General features: G+C 42.3%; 1 protein-coding gene across 6 annotated transcripts in view; it reads left to right on the top strand.

The window, feature by feature from the left end:
• flvcr2a (FLVCR choline and putative heme transporter 2a) overlaps window positions 1–19,292 on the top strand; it is a 35,097-nt gene that overhangs the window by 12,436 nt on the left and 3,369 nt on the right. For 2 of the 6 annotated variants that reach the window (XM_084044482.1, XM_084044481.1), the window contains exons 2-11: window positions 1,217–1,877; window positions 5,930–6,071; window positions 9,205–9,345; window positions 11,205–11,272; window positions 11,542–11,645; window positions 14,643–14,753; window positions 15,531–15,636; window positions 16,172–16,283; window positions 16,917–16,981; window positions 18,190–18,311. In XM_084044482.1, the coding sequence (XP_083900608.1) occupies window positions 1,224–1,877; window positions 5,930–6,071; window positions 9,205–9,345; window positions 11,205–11,272; window positions 11,542–11,645; window positions 14,643–14,753; window positions 15,531–15,636; window positions 16,172–16,283; window positions 16,917–16,981; window positions 18,190–18,264 (1,578 nt within the window). In that variant the 5' untranslated portion in view covers window positions 1,217–1,223 and the 3' untranslated portion in view covers window positions 18,265–18,311. Of the gene's footprint in view, window positions 1–576; window positions 1,878–5,929; window positions 6,072–9,204; window positions 9,346–11,204; window positions 11,273–11,541; window positions 11,646–14,642; window positions 14,754–15,530; window positions 15,637–16,171; window positions 16,284–16,916; window positions 16,982–18,189; window positions 18,312–19,292 lie in introns of those variants that run through there. The other 4 variants (XR_014599815.1, XM_084044480.1, XM_084044484.1 and 1 more) reach the window with 3 other exon arrangements.

Below are 19,292 nucleotides of genomic sequence, written 5' to 3' on the forward strand. Positions count from 1 at the left end.
GTGATGTTCTGTTTTCTTAGATGTGGTGTATGTAGAGCAGTGTGAGTGAGCAATTTAGGCCTATATTTCAATGGTTTCTTTTAAATACCAATTGAACCCCTTAAGCCTGTGTGTTACTTTTGTAACCCTGGTTCTGTGATGATGTGACATCGTATGACGGTGTCGTGCAAGATTTTGTAAATGCACAAAATTGCACCGACAGGGTTAAAGTGGTTAAGGGTGCAATTGTTTTCATTATTTGTCATACCAAACATTTGTATTTTTGGCAGGAGATGGTGTTGTTCAGTTGTCACAATAACCTGCAGTATCGTCGCATATACTAAATTACTTTAATTGACTCATTTTATATTTGAGGTGACTTCATATTTTGAAAGATAATAGTGGTATCTTGTCTTTGGATATTTGCCCGGCACTACAAAGTGTGTGTGTGTGTGTGTGTGTGTGTGTGTGTGTGTGTGTGTGTGTGTGTGTGTGTGTGTGTGTGTGTGTGTGTGTGTGTGTGTGTGTGTGTGTGTGTGTGTGTGTGTGTGTGTGTGTGTGTGTGTGTGTGTGTGTGTGTGTGTGTGTGTGTGTGTGTGTGTGTTAAACCCAGATCCAGCACAAAGGGGTTGAATTTAAGGATAAGTGCTTTGCCTTTAGTAATTTACCTTGCTTTGAAGTGTGTTTAAGTCCAGCGTGTGTCATCCTTGATGGAGTGTTTGTTGCTTGCGTGGGGGTCATGCGAGTGTCACTGTACTATGTACCCAGACAATACATAATCTAAAAACAAATTCAGTTCATTGACAGTCGCATGGGCCCGGATCTCAGGTATTCATACATAATGTAACCTGAGCTGGGAGGAGGAGTTTGAACAGTCTCAAAGGAATACCATCACATGACATGACTGCTGGCAGAAGGTGATAAATACCAGAACATGAAGGCAAGCCTCAACACTGGCAGAGCAACTCAGGCATGAAAGGGTTGTGTCTGGAGCTATCCAACACCACTCTCTTGATTTAAACTGCAAATCAAATGCACATCTACTAAATCTACTAAAATAAAAGCATTTCCAGGAATGCTAAAGCAGTAATTGTGCCTTTAAACACAGAAGGTGGTCAGTCGTGTTTACCTGCTGATAGGTATTGCAAAGGTAATAAGAGGGGCAGGGCAGGTAAATAACAGCTGTTAAAGAGAGAGGCCTCACACGCAAGGAGAATTTTGTGTTCCTTCTCTCCAGCTCCTAAATGCTGCAAAAGGCAGAAGGGAAAGACAGGAGGAGCATGAGCGAGTTACAGCCAGACTGGATGGACCGCCACCAGAAGCCACGCGGAGAGTCCTGTCCTCCGAGAACTGACCTATTCTCCCCGGGAGACCACAGCCACCACCTGTCCCTGGGAGACAGCAGATTGGACATGGATTCCCAAAGCCTGGACACCACGCCCATTTTCCCGCTCATGGAGACCCGGGTGTACAAGCGGCGCTGGGTGATGCTCTTCCTGTTTGCCGCGTACTCCATGAGCAACTCCTTCATGTGGCTGCAGTACGGCATCATCAGCAACATCTTCATGCGCTTCTACAACATTGACGTCCTCGCAATTGACTGGCTTTCGATGATCTACTTCCTCACCTACATCCCCCTCATCCTGCCCGTCATGTGGCTGCTGGACAACCGAGGCCTCCGGGACGTGGTCGTGGTGGGCTCTGCCTTCAACTGCATTGGGGCGTGGATCAAGACGGGCACGGCCGAACCCAGCGGGTTTCCCATGACCTTCTTTGGCCAGTTCATGTGCTCAGTGGGCACAGTGTTTGTTCTGGGCATCCCGTCCAGGATCGCTTCCCTGTGGTTTGGTCAGCAGGAAGTCTCCACTGCCTGCTCCATTGGAGTTCTGGGTAACCAGGTGTGTCTCTGTTTACCTATTTGGCTTAAAAACTGTGTGCTGTCTGTGTGAACAAGTGCCAGTTAGTTTAGTTTTGTGTGTGTGTGTGTGTGTGTGTGTGTGTGTGTGTGTGTGTGTGTGTGTGTGTGTGTGTGTGTGTGTGTGTGTGTGTGTGTGTGTGTGTGTGTGTGTGTGTGTGTGTGTGTGTGTGTGTGTGTGTGTACTGTATGTACTGTACCTCAGTAATCCATCTTAAGTGTGTGACTGCTTTCTGTTCTAGTAGCTTCTCTGTGCCTACGAACGATATGTCCTACCCTGTCAGAGCTTATTTCCTCCTGAGTCAGCAGGTTTCAGGAAGTGAATCCCTCTCGCCGGTTAGGGGTTGCTATAAGTAACAGGATTTAGCAACAAGAACCCCCTTTTGGGGTTCTTGTTGCTATGTACAACAAGAACCCCAAAAGGGGTTTCCGGCTTGAAAGGTATAGTGTGTGTGTGAGAGAGAAAAAACTTGGTTGATAACATCTTATGAGTGCTCTGTACTGTTTGCGCCTCAGTAATCCATCTTAAGTTCTACTAGCGTCTCTGTGCCTGCAAACGTTATCGTCACAGCTTTTCCTCCTGAGTCAGCAGGTTTCAGGAAGTGAATCCCTCTCGCGGCTTGGGGGTTGCTACAAGTACACATTTATTATGGTTGGTTGCACCATTCAACACTGAGGGATCTTATAAAGTCCCCGTCATGTGCCGTCAAAGCCAAGCAGTTAGTAGGTCTTTACGTGGACATGATTTTCTTTTGTGAATGTCGGTTAATATGATAATAAAATCAGTGTTAATACACTGAACCTTTTGTATGAATACTAACAACTTTTATGTATGTGATGTTTTGCTCACAGCTTACATTCAGTGCATTCATGGTAATGACCTCTTAATGTTTTATTTGCTTATATTTAAGGTGTATTGCTTCATTCCCAGACAAATGATTGAGATTAGATTGGAAGAATGAAATGGTCTGTCCTGGGAACCTTCTTTTGTCTTTCTGTAACACAATTTATTCCTAAGGGATAGTCCAGTTTCATTACACATGGGAATATTCCTACTTTAAAGGGTGTGTCCTTAATATTTACACTCCAGCTTTCAGAGCTTTTTATAGAAGAGAGGTTGCATAACATTTCAGTGAGCTAAATATAGAAATTCATGTTCTTGGATAGTGTTATCAACATCAGGCCTGTTGGGCCTATAAATACGCAGAAACCTGACTCCTATGTGTAAATTAATCAAAGTCTTTATTTTTACATCAACACTATAGGGGCTTGGTGGAAATGCACACATGCAACAGGTGTGTCAATACAAGATTCTCCCATTGGTAGGAAAGGGAGGAGAACACAAGGGCCCAGATAAGACTTCTTGTGGATCACAATAAAAAAAAAAGCTAGATGGAGCCTTTTAGAGAAATGTTCAATGTGATTTTTTTTGTATGTTTGTTTGTGTGTATGAATGTGCGTGTGTGTGTGTGCGCGCGTGTGCGTGTGGTTTGTTCTTCCTAGCCTGGGGAAATTGCGGGGAATGGCGGGTGACTTCCACCACTCGAACCGTCTGCTTCCGAACAGACTCCCACGGCTTGGGTAAATGATCTGTACAATGAGATGATACTGAGAAAGCTTCATGACAAGAGGGCTAGTTAGGGCTGATGCAGAGGGTAATCAGTTATGCGCCGCAAAAAGATATAATATTGAAGTTACTAGGTTAGCTGAAATACCTTTGTTTCCTACCATAAGCTATAAAAACGTAAAGAAGGTCCTCAGAAAAAGCTCTGATATGGCATATTCTAACACACAGTACCACACCTTCTACAAATGGAGTCACTACTACAGAAGATGACCTACAACATGTCTGTTAAACTGTGTGACTGGTTTGGATTGTAAACAATATCAGCAACACAATGCATGCAAACCACTGAGTAGATGTATTATACTGGACTTTAAGAGCTTCTGAGGTCTGAAGAAGAGCATTAGCTTGAAACGTCCCTTGTGGAGATGCCAAACATTGCACTGAACTGAGCTACAGTGTGTGGACCTTCTTTCATGTTTTTGTTGCTGTCTTCCATTGGTCCAGCACCTGCTTTAAACAGTGTTTGGATGTGCGTGACTACTATGTATTGTTTGCCCTACCATAAGCTCCCCTTAGTTCATATGTTTTGCTGATGAAAATAAATAGCAGAAGAGGTGAGTGAGTCAAAGGAAATCCTAGTCAACAGCAGAAAAATAAAAGGATTAAGTTTAATAGTTGAGGAATACACAAGAGACACTGAAGCATGATGTGAGATTCATGATCATCTTTTAAATTCTGAAGCACAGCCTTAAGATGCTCTTTCTTAGGGAGCCGTCCAATGGAGCAAGTGGTTGTAGCACAAAGCCCTTCTCCTGATGCATGACATGGATGACTAGAGTTCCCAACACGCATCTTTGGGAGGTTAAGTGACACTAAACATGGTTAGAGTACATTTCAGTGGCTCACCATGTAATGCCACTGCAATGCCACATAAGCAAAACAATTCTTCTTGTTTGTAATATCCTAATACATTTATCCTAATGTATTAGGGTAAACACTGCATATCAGTCATTTTCATGCATGCTTCTGCTCTATGATTCAATCCCCCTTCCTGATCCTGACTTTTATGGGGACATAAAAGGCTGCATTGCATTGTTGTTGTTTTTGTTGTTTACTTGGTCATACTTTAGCTACTTTACTCCTTTTGACTCTGGTCCCCATCTCCCCGTAGACAACCATATGCACAATACTAAACTGGTTATTGCACCATGGCATGTGATATTTCAAAGTTCAAAATCGTTTTTTATGTCAGTTATGTTTTGTTTATGTTGATATTGAAGTGAAGACGTTTGACTTGATTGTTTACCCAAATTGTTTTGTAAAAGATATGTCAATGAGTTTTAGGGGTAAAATTCAAGCAATTTTGAGTTGGCTTTTCTCTTCATTTACTTTGCTTTGACTTCATGACTGTTATTTCAACAATATTACCTCTCAGCTGCTCATTAAAAGGCTCCTGCAAGTCTTATAAAAGCTATCGCTTGTAAAATTACCACAAGGTAAGTTGATCCACTTTTTAGTAGTAAAGGTTAGTTTTGTAGAAGCTATGTGTGCAGTGCATCACCTGTAGAAGGTAGGCAAGTCCCAAATTGACTCTGATAAGGTAGTGATTAGCATGCTGGAAGGATTGAAGGCCTGAAAGACACGTTCATAAGTACTTGCACACACATTTTTACAAGAGGTTTCCACCCCAGAGGAGCATGTCTCGTCACCTCTTGCCCTTTCTCCCTCTCACCTTTCCCTTAGAGCTGTGGGACCTCGGCAGATGTCCTCTCTGATCTTGAGGCTCTCTAGGAGGCAGAGGAAGCGGGCATATCTCATGTGGTATTCAAATTTGGAACGTTTAGTACCCCTACTTGTTCCAAGATCCACACTTGTTGCTGCCAGACAGTGTGGGGGTGGGGGGGGGGGGTTGTTGGCTAGGGGCTTTTAACGTAGTCTGAAGACATTTGAATCCTCAGGCACATTTCGGAACAATCTTTTCCAAGAAATATGATCCCTTCGTTTCTCTGAACCTAAGTGTCCTATTTGACACACTGTTTTCACTGTATTTTTACAGTCAACAGATTATCAAGCATGCACTGTTGACTTTTTCACAGTAGCTGGTATAGTCAATGTAACACGTTTTGTGCAGTCAAATGCCTGTGCCATTACATTTGGACCATTACATTTGTTTTTGCATACACCACATTTTAGTGTGTTTAAAAACAAAGCTGCATATGGGCCACCTAATTGTATATTTTGTCTAATGTGGTTTATATGCCTTTTTTATCCCTTTCTTTAAACTTGTCCCATTAAGATGATGGTTTTCCCCATTTGTGTGTGCGTGTGCGTATGTGTGTGTGTGTGTGTGGGTGGGTGGGTGCGTGGCACTGCGTGCGCACACGCACGCTTGGGTGCATGCATGTGTGAGTGGACACTTTGGGAGATGACACCTCTTGATGCTATATTTTTGTGTTCCTCACCCACAGCTTGGCATTGCCATCGGGTTCCTTGTGCCGCCGATTATCGTGCCTAATGTGGACGATTTAGACGAGCTGGCGCACCACATCAGCATCATGTTCTACGTGACCGCCGGAGTGGCCACGGTCCTCTTCATCCTCGTGGTCATCGGTAAGTCCATAGGGGGAGATGAAAATTCTTATATCTAAAAGTAAAAAGTAATTCTAGCAGTTTAAGAGCTGACATTAAAACCTAATTAATACTTAGGGTGATTTTCAGTCAAAGCAATTTTTGAAAATCAATTACTTTAATTTAATGACATTTGTATAAATTAGACTTAAGGCTTGAACCCCCCACCACAACCCCCAGAAAATGACTGTTAACTACATTGTGAGCGACACTTTGTTCCTTTTAGCATTGGCTGTGAAAAGAAAAGTTACATCAGTACTGCCTCTGTCCATTACTGTCATGCCAAAATAAGATTTGTGTTGACATTGAACGTTTCTATTCAGGACCAGCGAGGGCTCAATGGGTGGCTGTGTGCATTCATTTTGGTTCATAATTTGCCATCAACTACTATGGACTTGGTCTTCTTCTTGGAATGGTTCCAAGTTTAGTTGCTAAGCTAAGCTCCTCAGGCAGTGTTAGTGGAGAAGTCAGTCCTCCCAGGGTTGTCGTGCCTGGTGAGATGTGCTCCATTTCTACTAGATGAGCAGCCGCAGTAATTGTTGTAATGGTTTGCCTTTGTGACGAGATCTCTTCAGATGTGATGTAAAGTGGAAGCAGGAACTTTAGTGTTATGACGTGTTTTATTAAATCATCTAACCCTTAGGCTGCGTCAAATACTCCTTTCACTTCCTCATTCAGCTGAAAAGTGACTGTCATTGATTTAAGCATGGGGAAGCATCACCTCCAGTGCTTCCTCCAGAAGTTCTGTCTATGAAGCCCTGGTGTGACATGAACACAAGATTGAGATTATGTCATAAAGCAAGAATGAAGTAGCCTATAGTACCCACGGGGTACTATACTTGTATCGATGATGTATGCCTCCGCCATACAGTTGCAGTTTATATCTGTGTCTATCCTGATTCCTGATATAGTATATGTAGTCTTTGAAGGAATTTAATGAATGTATTTTGTGAGGTCACATTGGCCGTGACCTGTTTTTTACCACCTACTTCTAATCAGTTAATCCTTGAGTCCAAGTGGACATTTGTGTCAAATGTCATGAAATTCCCTCGAGGCATTCCTTAGATATCATGTTCAAAATGTTGGGACAGACTGACGACATACATTCATTTGCAACCCCCCCCCCCCCAGGCCAACTGTGCTGGGGGTCTTTGTGGGAGAGTTATATAGTTCCCTAGCTAGATCGAGTTGGTCACATGATGCCATTATTTCTACTGCCCTCTTTTTCCTTCCAAGAACCCCATCCTGTCTGCCGAGTCCGACCCATGTCTCACTGTATTTTCACACTCAACTCAATGGGTCTGGACCCTCTCAGTTCAGTTTTGACACTTAAGGTGTAATTTTACAACGGCTATTTTATGTCTTTTGCATAAAATAGGTGTCACACAAAATATTTTTGTTTTTCATTGTTGAAAGTAAATCAGACAATATTAATAACCTCTGAAGGGGCAGTCATCTATTTTTGCATGAAACCCTCAGAAAGTATATTCTTAAAAACAAAAAAAGGAATTTGTGTTGTTCGACAAGGTACATATATACCTTCGACAATGTATATCCTACTATAATTCTAGTAACCTCTGTCTGTCCGTCCGTCCGTTTGTAGTGGTGAGTGAGTAGGTGAAGCTACCCGGTTCTCCTCAGTGGCTGGACCAATTGCTCTGATTTTGCACACAGCCATTGACCATTACCATCTGAACTTAACTGTGAAGCCCGTTTTTCGATTTCATCAAATCTCAGCTTCTTATTAGCGTTTATGTGTCAAACAATGTCGCCTCCCGGGTTGCCAGATCATGTGCGCATATCCCCCCACGGATGCGCTGCGCCGACCGGGTATGGTCTAGTCCTACTATAATTCTAGTAACCGTGGTGAGTGAGTGAAGCTACCCGGCTCTCCTCAGTGCCTGGACCAATTGCTCTGATTTTGCACACAGCCATTGACCATTACCATCTGAACTTAACTGTGAAGCCCGTTTTTCAATTTCATCAAATCTCAGCTTCTTATTAGCGCTTTTGTGTCAAAGAATGTCGCCATGGTTACGGGGCTGCCCAGCTATGGGACGAACTTCCTCCCGGGTTGCCAGATCATGTGCGCATATCCCCCCACGGATGCGTCGACCGGGTATGGTCTAGTATATTAAATTAGCCTAGTCTATAGATGCAGATAAAAACAAATAATGCAACCATTGAGCATGCCTACAGTCCAGATGGAGAACCTATGCTTCTAATGGAAGACAGATTAAGTTAATTCATGTCCAAACAAGAAAAATGTATCCATGCTTTAATCTAAAGTAAAGTAAAGTAAAGTAAAGTAAATACAGTAGTTGGAACACATTTCAAGAGGATCTGAGGCTTGTGCAAACAATCCAGAACAAAAACATTTATGTTCTCCACTGAATTTGAATTGTTGATTCTGATGGTGCATCATGTTGCAGGTAGAAAGGAAACCCAGAATAATAAAAGTAAAGAGAAAAGGTGTTTGACAGTCCAATATGTTTAGTGTGCATATCAAGTGTTCAGGATACAGGACGCGGAACAGAACATTTTGTTAACATTTTAATAAATACATTCAGGTAATGTGTTACTGTCTGTGACACCCACAAGCTCTGTTCAGAGGGGGTCTGGTATCCCAAATATTATTTGTTATAAACATAAAACCAGTAATGACATAACGGTAAGTGCCACGTCTTAAGAGTGTCTACCTTATCTCCCTAGTCTGCCTAGACATGCCTTGCTATTTAGCTCATGCTCACACTCACTCACACACACGCACACACGCACACACACACACACACACACACTCACACCCTGCAATCACCTCGCAGTGAAAAAGTGTTTCAGTAACAAGAACAGACAGATAAATTGATTGACAGATGTTGGATAGTAGAGAGATCATAGGCTTTCACTATCACTGTCACTGCCAGGCCAGCTGAGTGACGTGTCTGTTTGTTTTCCTCAGATTAGTCATCAGTACATTTCCTCATTGCTTTGGGAAGGTTCAAACAACAGCGTGGAAAATCATGGCAAAGGCCAAAGGCCATCAGAGATATCAAACAGTTTGGAGCTTTTAAGAAACCTCAATGTGCTTTACAGTAATTTGTATGTCTGTGTCCACCAGTGTTCCAGGACAGGCCAGATATTCCTCCAACTCAAGCCCAGGCCCAGGCTCGATGCATCACCCCAGATGACTATTCCTACATGGCCTCCATCATGAGACTGCTGCGCAACAAGCCCTTCATGCTGCTGGTGGTCAGCTATGGTGGGTCTCAGCTTAGAATCAAGATGCTAAGGGTCGTCAGTGATGTCACAACTCTGCATCATCTAGACACAGTGGTTCTCAAACTTGTTCACGTCAAGGACCCCCAAATTCATGTATTTGTGCCACGGACCCCCATGTGCCAGGGACCCCCATACAAGATTTGTGTTTCAAATATATTTCAAAATGCTCAACTTTTTTCATTATCTCCAACACTATTTCCTTACAAAACATACAAATAATTGTTCAAATACTAATCTATTGCAATCAGAACTAATAGGCACCACATGTAACAGGGAACCTTACAATGAGGAATGGAGCCTTGTGTGTTTAGGCCGGTGAGGCGTATACTGTAAGACCATGTGGGTGTCAAGTGCCATAAAGTGTCATGTCAGATGAGCAGAAACAGGTGTCCTCTGAGAGACAATGTTATTTACAGCTCTAGGCATTTAATCCTTGCTTCATACTTGATTGTTAATGTTTCCTAAATAGCTATTGGCTATAGACCGATGAAACATTGACTTCACACACAGTAGCCTATAATGTAGAAATGAAAAATATATTAAGACATTGTTGTCAATCTTTTTGACGATGACATCATTACCTTAACATGACTCATGGGGTCATATCATCTGCCAAGTGGATGTTGTCGCATTATTGATGCTAAAGGTAATACAGATAAGCAAAATTGTGAATCACTAGTTAGAATATTTATCAGTCACTGTGAACGTGCAGCTTGTAACAGAGAAACACAGTAACAACATGCAAACAAGAAAATACTCAAGGAGCTAAATGTAAAATAACTAGAGGTGCGGGTCGCTACGCGACCCTTCCGTCTAGTCGCTGGCGCGAGGCTCTCGTGAAGTGGGCTGTAGATGTTTTGGAGACGCAAACCAAAAGCGAGAGCAACAGTGTTTCCAGACGCAAACCGAAAACGAAAGCAAACTGAGAAGCAGCACGCTCAGCCCAGCGAGACGGCGCGCGCTGCGTTCAACCCTCTCAAAGAGTCAGACAGACAGACAATACTCAAGGAGCTAAATGTAAAATAACTAGAGGTGCGGGTCGCTACGCGACCCTTCCGTCTAGTCGCTGGCGCGAGGCTCTCGTGAAGTGGGCTGTAGATGTTTTGGAGACGCAAACCAAAAGCGAGAGCAACAGTGTTTCCAGACGCAAACCGAAAACGAAAGCAAACTGAGAAGCAGCACGCTCAGCCCAGCGAGACGGCGCGTGCTGCGTTCAACCCTCTCAAAGAGTCAGACAGACAGACAGACAGTATTTGGATGGGGGGCGTGGTTGGCGGGGTTGCCATGTCCAGGAGTTGTAAGCGTGAAGTGGCGTGTAATTGGTTAGGGAAAGTGCGTCCACGCATGCGCAGTGCGCAGCGCGGTGCTGTTGGATGAAGCTGGTTGCTTGTTGCTGGCGCGCAAGTGTGGCAACACTGATGCAAGTTGCCCACAGACAACCGTCGTGGCGCATGACTGTAGATCCCAATTGTAAGGTAGATGGACTTAAACAGTCCCAAATAACAAGGCAAAAATAAGGTTAAAATTGGCTATTGGCTCTGAGGTGAAGATCTGACATGAGATCTGAGGTGAAGGTCTGACATGGCCATGCTTCTGCTCTCCCCCTTTTTTTGATGTTGCCCTTTTTCCGCCTGACCCGTAGGAGTACATGCCGTGACAAATATCACCTCCCGCGCCCGGCTTCCCTCCCCCGAACAGCACAGGCCAATTGTGTTTGCATCATTCGACAAATCCGATAAACCCCTAGAGTAGACTCTGCAGTGGTGGGCAGGTACTTTACCACTGCGCCACCCGAGTTCCGGAGATGTAAACTTTTGGTTTTCTCTCTGTTCTTTGCAGGGCTCAACGTTGGATGTTTCTATGCTGTTTCCACTCTGTTGAACCGGATGATCATTGAACACTACCCTGTATGTTCTGGAACCTCCACCCACCATTCTACTTCAAGCATTCATTCATTCATTCTTTTTCACTTTTTTCTTTTTTTCTTTCTTGCTTTCTTTATTTTTTTCTTTATTTCTTTCATGTCACTCTGATAACTTGTTTCTAAGTATCATGGCTTAACAACCAAGTCCATCTCAGATAACATAACTGATGTGTAGGTGATGTCACATTGTCAAAAAAAGGACCATTGCTAAACTAGTTTTTAAGAGCAAATATCTTGTTTTGTCCTTCACAGGGTGAAGAGGTGAATGCTGGAAGAATTGGTCTGACTATTGTCATTGCTGGCATGGTGGGCTCCCTCATATGTGGCATCTGGCTGGATAAGACCAAAACTTACAAGTAAGCTACACCTCCAACAACCCAGTGAGAATGGTTTTACTATTTGATTTTAGTTTGATAGGAAAAGCAAGCTTTGATGTGAGTTGGGAGTGTGTTCCAGAGGGAGCGGGGGGGGGGGGGGTGCAACTGATAAGGTAGCTGGGGGATAGGTTATTGAGGGCCGTGTAGGTGGTGAGCAGTATCTTGAAATCTATTCTGTATTTGACGGGAAGCCATGTGGTCTCTAGAGCAGGTTCTGGTGAGTAGCCGGGCAGCGGAGTTTTGTACATACTGTAGTTTCTTGAGGACTTGGGTTGTGGCGCTGTTAGTGGCTATTACAGGAATTGAGTCTGGATGTGATGAAAAGGGTGAACGAGTATCTCAGTGTGAGATAATGTGGGACAAAGGCGGGCAATGTTGCGGAGGTGGAAGAAGGCTGTTTTAGTGATCTGGTTAACATGGGGCTGGAAGGAGAGGGTGGGAACCAAGATGACACCAAGCTTATGGACTGGAGGGGGTGACAATGGAGCTATCAATGTTCAGGGAGAAGTTATGAGTGGAGTGGGTTAGGGAATCTGGACCAATGATGAGGACTTTGGATTTATTGCAGTTGAGTTTCAGGAAGCGTGTGTTTGCATCCAAGGTTTAATGTCAGTCAGGAAGGTTGTGAGGGTCAAGTGGGTGGTAGGAGTAATGGTTTTGGAGGGGAGGTAGAGCTGTGTGATCGGCATAACAATGGAACTCGAGGCTGTGATGGCAAAGTATCTGTCCGAGAGGGAGCATGTAGAGAATGAAGAGGAAGGGGCCAAGCACCAAGCCCTGGGGGACACCATGGGTGACACGAGTTGTAAATGATTTGCAGTTGTTTATGGAAATGAATTGATGTCTGTCAGAGAGGTATGATTTGAACCTGGAGAGGGCAGTGTCAGTGATACCAAGGGTGGATTCAAGGTGTGTGATGACTGAGTATGGAGTGGTTTATGGTATCAGATGCAGCACTGAGGTCGAGGAGGTTGAGGATGTTGAGTGAGCCGGTGTCGCAGGAGAGCAGGAGGTCATTTGTGACTTCGGTGAGGGCTGTGTTTGGAGCGGAAATCTTATTGAAATTGTTCAAAGAGGTCATTTGATTACCGCTATCCATCTTGCTTTGCCTTTTGACTCTACTCCTGTATGTATCCTGCGTTTTCACTACTGCACTAATACTGTTGCTGCTGTGACACCTGATCAATAAAGGTTTATCTTATTTAATGGAGAGATGTCATTTAGTATTCGAAAGATGATTCAGCAGTTGAGATTAGCCACACCTTTTTTTCCTAATACATTTTCCCTTCCATTCTGATGAGCAAAATAGGTTCATTAATACAGAACCACATCACACAGCACTTGGGTGACTATGTTGATGCTTTAAGAGGTAAACACACCTCCTTTGTTGACATGGTAGTTATGACGACTCCCCAGGCAGCAACCAATATGCCTTTTATTTGTCCTCAGGAAATGAGGATTCTTTGAAATTGGCGTCATGTTGCTTGGAACTTTATTTTAGTCACTGGTGGCACAGGCCTTCGTCATACAAATGAATAAGCATTATCAAGGCATTGATCATGCATGTATCATCCCCTCTATTAATCCCTTGTAAAGCCTTGCATACGCCAGGCAATGCGCATGAGAAGTCATGTTACAGTGCTGAGTTCCAACCTTTTCACCGATATTTATTCTTCCTGATTTTTTTATTTTCTTCCCCTGCTGCTGTGGCCTCATGCGCTTCAGACAGATTTATGACAACAGGAAACACAATGTGACCGCATAAGGGATGTACTCCAGCATAAAGGTTCTCAGTCTTCAAACACAGCTTAACCACATGTACAGGAGTACACAACAGCCATAGCGTTGTACTAAAGGAAGGTCTCCTTGAATGGATGTCTTTTAAATCAGTCTTATCACAAAGCAAGCTAACGTTGGCTTTTGTTGGCAGTGGCGCACAGTTGAGATTTCAGCTGTGCAGAGTTGTGTGTTTGATCTGCCTCTTCACATATCTGAGCTGACAGCCTTTCTCTACTTGTCTTCATTAATCGTGGAGACAAGAAATAGTAGAACTTCACTATATACTAACTAATAGTGAAGCTGCATCACTATTAAGCTACAGTATCAGCTAAATATCAGCAATTTACACTATATTGTATGTCTACGTATATACAGTATATCTACCTTATTTGTTAATTGATCCAGTAATTCAAATATATTAAGCCTGTGCTCCTCATTGCAAAGTAACCACTTCTCTTGAATGACTAGTTATTAATATTAATTAATTGTTTATTCAACTGGAGGCCCTGGTTCAACCTATGGTAAAAGAATATAACAAAGTGGGGGGAAACAAAACAGTACTCAAATTCTTAACATGCCATTAGCCTCCCTAAATTTCCATTGTTGATCCTCACATCTCCATTGTCCAGTACGGACGAGAGGCAAAGGATTGTGTTATATTAACAAAAACATTTTGGAGAAATATTTTACGCGTGGTTGTACAAGAGAGCGCTTCACCAGAGTAAGCTTGTTTGTGTAGAAACTGCCTGGGTTATGACAAAGGGTCTTTTGGGAACAATATTATTGTTCTTTTGCAGTTATTATAAGGCTGTTGATAGTCATAGCCCAGTCCTATCCAGTAGGTTTGGAAGGATAACTGCATGTACATACAGTATTACAATTTATAACGACATTGCTGTACTGCTGTTCTACTTTATATTGTGTACAGTCCAGCGTTTTCTTATTGAAAAATGCTCAACACTGGCGTTCATTGTAGGAAGCTTACAATAAGCATGTTCTTAGGACTTTTGTTTCTTAAATACAAATGGAAAAGCCAAATCAGATTAAACTACATGTCTAAGCTGATTCGGAATTATAATCGCCTCTCGGTATACGCCGTACACCCTAGGAAGGAGTCAGAGTGTGACATCCCGCTGATGTGAGCTAAATGGAATGGTCGACTATGTAGTGACTGATTTTCTTATTGTCTCTCCTCAGGCAGACCACCTTTTGGGTGTATCTCCTCTCCCTGGTTGGAATGCTGGTCTACGCCTTCACCCTCAACCTGGGCCATCTTTGGATCGTGTTTGTGACCTCAGGAGCTTTAGGGTATGTTTACTGTGCATTAAACAAGGAATTGTCATGATGGTCCTCATTTTACTGTTTACTGTCTAGACACCCATAGACCAAACAACTAGTATACTTTGAAGTCATGTCTGAAGATAAGGTTTAAGGTCAAATGTCCGAGGTCATATAAACTTTGTTATGTTATGTCCCAACACTGTGAGGTTCTCACTGTGAACCAGTGTTCTACTGACCGCGAAAACTTTTCCTGCCCTGAAAACATGTCTGTCGAGGTTAAGCCTTTGTTTCTCTGCTTGTTACCACTTTGTCCAGGACAGAATAATACTCCTCTGACTACCCCAGTCCAGAGCCTTTATCCCTGCAATTATTTGTATTTATAGTAAGCTGGTTAAGCCGTTATGGTTTCCATAGCAATATCTTTGTTAGAATACCAAGAGAACAGTTATTATACTAACAGTGTGCATGCTTATCCTCCTCAACTGTGTCTTAATAATTCCATATAGATTTTTTTAGGACAACACATTTTTTATTTTAAGCAATAAAGCACTCTGTAATATCTTTTCGGTTTTAACCGAAACCACATGAACCCTAGCGTCCCTATTCTGTGTAGAACATTTGGCAAAAATAGACGATCTACAAGCTCACAACGCATTGTGTTGCCACGCGTTGTGAGCTTGAGATTTGGTGGGAGAAGAAGAAAAGGAGTCCTGGGGGACCCCATCAACTAAATATAATAATATAATATATAATATGGGTTTAAGTGGTTAAGCTTTACTTTGATCCTCTTGTTTCTGTCCATAGGTTTTTCATGACAGGATACCTGCCTCTAGGCTTTGAATTTGCTGTGGAGCTCACGTACCCTGAATCTGAGGGCACCTCATCAGGATTGCTCAACTGTTCAGCACAGGTCAGTAGACATGGTGGCAACTGAAACTTGAACAAGGAGAGGAGGGCTACAGCATGATGACTACCATCCAGTTAGTAATAGATAATTACCTCCGCCAAGGAGGTAATGTTTTCTCCTCTGTCTAGACAGACAGACAGACAGACAGACAGACAGGAATGGATTTGCACAAAACGTGATGAAAAGTTGGTAATGGGCCATGGAAGAACTTATAAACGCTTCACTGTGATTGGCCAAAGGGGGCCTGTCAACAGTGCTCATACTGTAACTTCTGAACAGATAAACACAACACCACAATATTTTGAAAAAAGGTCGGTGTGTCATGAGCCCGGGAAAAAATGATTACCTGGTCACATGTTTCATGACCTTACAGGTCATTGCGCCGGAAGCACTGCAACACCTTATAGACATATTGGCACCTTGGCAGAGGCATTCTCTAGTTTGTGATGTAACTGTGGACTCTGTAGTTTAGAGTGTTAGGGTGAACGTATGGAATAAAATATGACACTGCTATAAAATCTCATGAATCTCATTCCAGATTTTTGGAATCATTTTCACCATCAGCCAAGGGAAGATCATAGATAAATGGGGCACGCTAGCCGGCAATGTCTTCCTGTGTATCTTCCTTCTCATAGGAACCATAATGACAGGTAATGTATAGCTCCTCGCCTCTAACCACATGAACCCTAGCATCCCTCTTCTGGGGTGAACATTTAGTGAAAATAGCAGCTCTATGAGCTAATGTGTCATGAGCTTATAGATCTTCTAGTTTATGCCTCACCTCAGATAACACTATGAGCACAACATCACTTCACTGAACATTGGACTCGTATCAGCCCATGTGATTTTTACACAGTAAAATAACATGGCTTGCAAAAAACTGTGGTTCATAATTGTACCTTGGTCCATTGGTTCTACATTCAGTTAGTTGTTCAGATCATTCATGCAATGAGTATGCCCCCTAGTGTCTGAATGAAGTAACACTGCTTTATCTTTTAACCACATGAACCCTAGCATCCCTATATTCTGGGGGGAACATTCACCGAAACTAGCTCATCGATCTGCTATTTTCGGTGAAGATGTTTAGTGTATAGCAAAAACAAGAGAGGGAATCTTGTGAAGGGTTTAAGTACATTACACATTTTCTTCCAACATTTTGTTGCTTGTTCTTGCCAACATAACGTATTGTCTGACTGCATCTACTAGTATTACCAGGCAAGTGAATGCCTTGAGCCTTCATTCATATTATGATATTTCTCCTTCCTTCCGTGCACTTATTGCAGGACTCATCAAGTCAGACCTGCGACGGCAAAAGGCAAACCAGCTGGCTGCGGCGCGAGCAGGGAGTGTAAGTTTATCGGACTTTTGATTGGCTTCTGCAAGAGATGGTTTCTGCGCGTTCCATGGAAAGGGAACGTGTTGGTTTCCATCGCTGGCATGGGGCTGTGCGTTCTCCATGGGTTCTGCTGCCTGTTCCTCTGCAGTCCTCATACTGCTCTGCTCTGCTCCAAGCATGCAGGGGGCGGAAGGCTGGCATCAATGTTCTCTCTTTATTCACTAAAAGCACTGCATCCCCCAAACCCTGTCTGCTGAAAGCATTACTCTACACACGCTGAAAGCTCTCCGACTCGCTGTGCACTGCCGCATGTCTTGCAAATATTTGGCACATAAAGCCAAAGGTGTCATTCTTCATATCTTATAGATATACATACAAAATAATAATAATATTAAAGTAATGCTGAAGAATACGATATTTCAATTTCATTTCAATTGGGAGAAATAGCACTGCACTTATGCAGAACGGTAAAATGTAGTCCTGTACAGAGAAAACATTTCAGTCATATGTAAGATATGTAAGCAGAACTCGGTGACCTAGCATGAACATTTTCAAAATGTTACTTTCTAATTCTAACCGATTCATATTCAATGCTTATGCTGTGATGGCAAGCCTTTACCTTTTTCTCCTAAAGCTGGCGATGGGACGTTTGTCAATACTCTATATCTATACTGTCTTTCCTCCTCATTTCTACGCTTATATTACAAAGAAATGCTATGGTTGCTTCCAATAACACGGCAAAACTACAGAATTCAAACACAAGCTCACTTAATACTCATTCTTCTTTCTTTCAACATAAAACTATTAGCAATTGGATAGTTTAGCTTGAAGAATTATTTAGTTAAGATATGCTGTAAATGTTTCAATGTTCATAATAAATAATAATTCTAATGTTCATAAATAATAATTCATAATTATTAACCCTGGCATCCCTATTTTGGGCATGTCATAACTGGAAGAAATGAGCAAAAATAGCACATCTACAAGCTCACGTCTCATGATGAGATGCATTGTGAGCTTGTAGATTGGCTGTTTTTGCTATTTGTCCTAGACAAAATATATAGGGCTTAAGTGGTTAAAGTTCTCAAATTAGTATGAGTATGACAGCTTGTAGGTTTGTAGTGGAGGCAGTCGGACTACAGTATAGTTGGCGGTAAGAGTGCAGGAAGAGATGGCCCCCTGAGCCCCTCAGATACGTGACACCCAAGCTATTATTCCAGCCTACAGGCTCCCTGTCTTCAGTGCAAGATTACGGGGCCACGTCATCCAGCGGCCCCTGGAAGCGGCAGTCTTGACTTAAACCGCACAACCCCACTAAAACCAAAATACACACCTGTCAAAGGTATGGACACCCACTCTCTGAAGTGCAAACACAAATAAAATGTCACAACCACACATCCATGAACGACAGCTGTGTTATAACATGAAAAAGCATCCGAGACCTTCCAGGCCATTCACCAACAATATTTTGTATAAATGAATTATGGTCATTCATGAGGGTGACGTTCATTCTTAACAGAAGTGCACCATTGGAATTGTGAAGACAATTGTGTAAATGCTTCTACAATGTAGTGATCAATTAATTTAACAATCACTTCAAAACAACGGCGCATATTTCTAATTACAGGGCTAAAATAAATGGCTATTTAGATTTCCAGTATAAATAAACTGAAGATAATTGCATAGCTTCATATAACCTTCGTAATAGTACCGGTCACCAGTTTTGAAATGTACGTCTTTGGAGAGTTTCCTAATGATAAAATGTTCCACATCTGTGTGTATTTTTCCTTAAATCCATATCAAGATAAAATATGTTTACATGAGTGGCTATTGATTTCAAGATTCAAGAGGGTTTATTCACACTCACTTATGCAGGGTTCGATATGTGGGGAGGGAAATCCATGCTTCTGCATGGATTGTGTTTCCACTATTTGTTGTACGAAGTGTGTATGTGTGTGTGTATGTATATGTGTGTGTGTGTGTGTGTGTGTGTGTGTGTGTATATATATATATATATATATATATATATATATATATATATATATATATATATATATATATATACACACACACACACATTACACATTACATTACATATATATATTACATTACATATATAGCGTAATATATTGCATAATATAATATATAAAATGCCCCCACCCTTCTGTTGGTTTTACAAATCAAACCCTGCTCATACATTGATTTGATGTGAGATACGTTCATCGCATGAGATTGCAGTTCTCCAGGTATGTCCTCATGAATGTTCAGGATGTCCGGTTAACAGTAATGGCCTGTTGTGCTTTTTGAATACCAACACAGGGCT

Source organism: Gymnoscopelus microlampas (assembly GCF_963454915.1).
Source record: "Gymnoscopelus microlampas genome assembly, chromosome: 20".
Classification (NCBI taxonomy): Eukaryota; Metazoa; Chordata; class Actinopteri; order Myctophiformes; family Myctophidae; genus Gymnoscopelus; species Gymnoscopelus microlampas.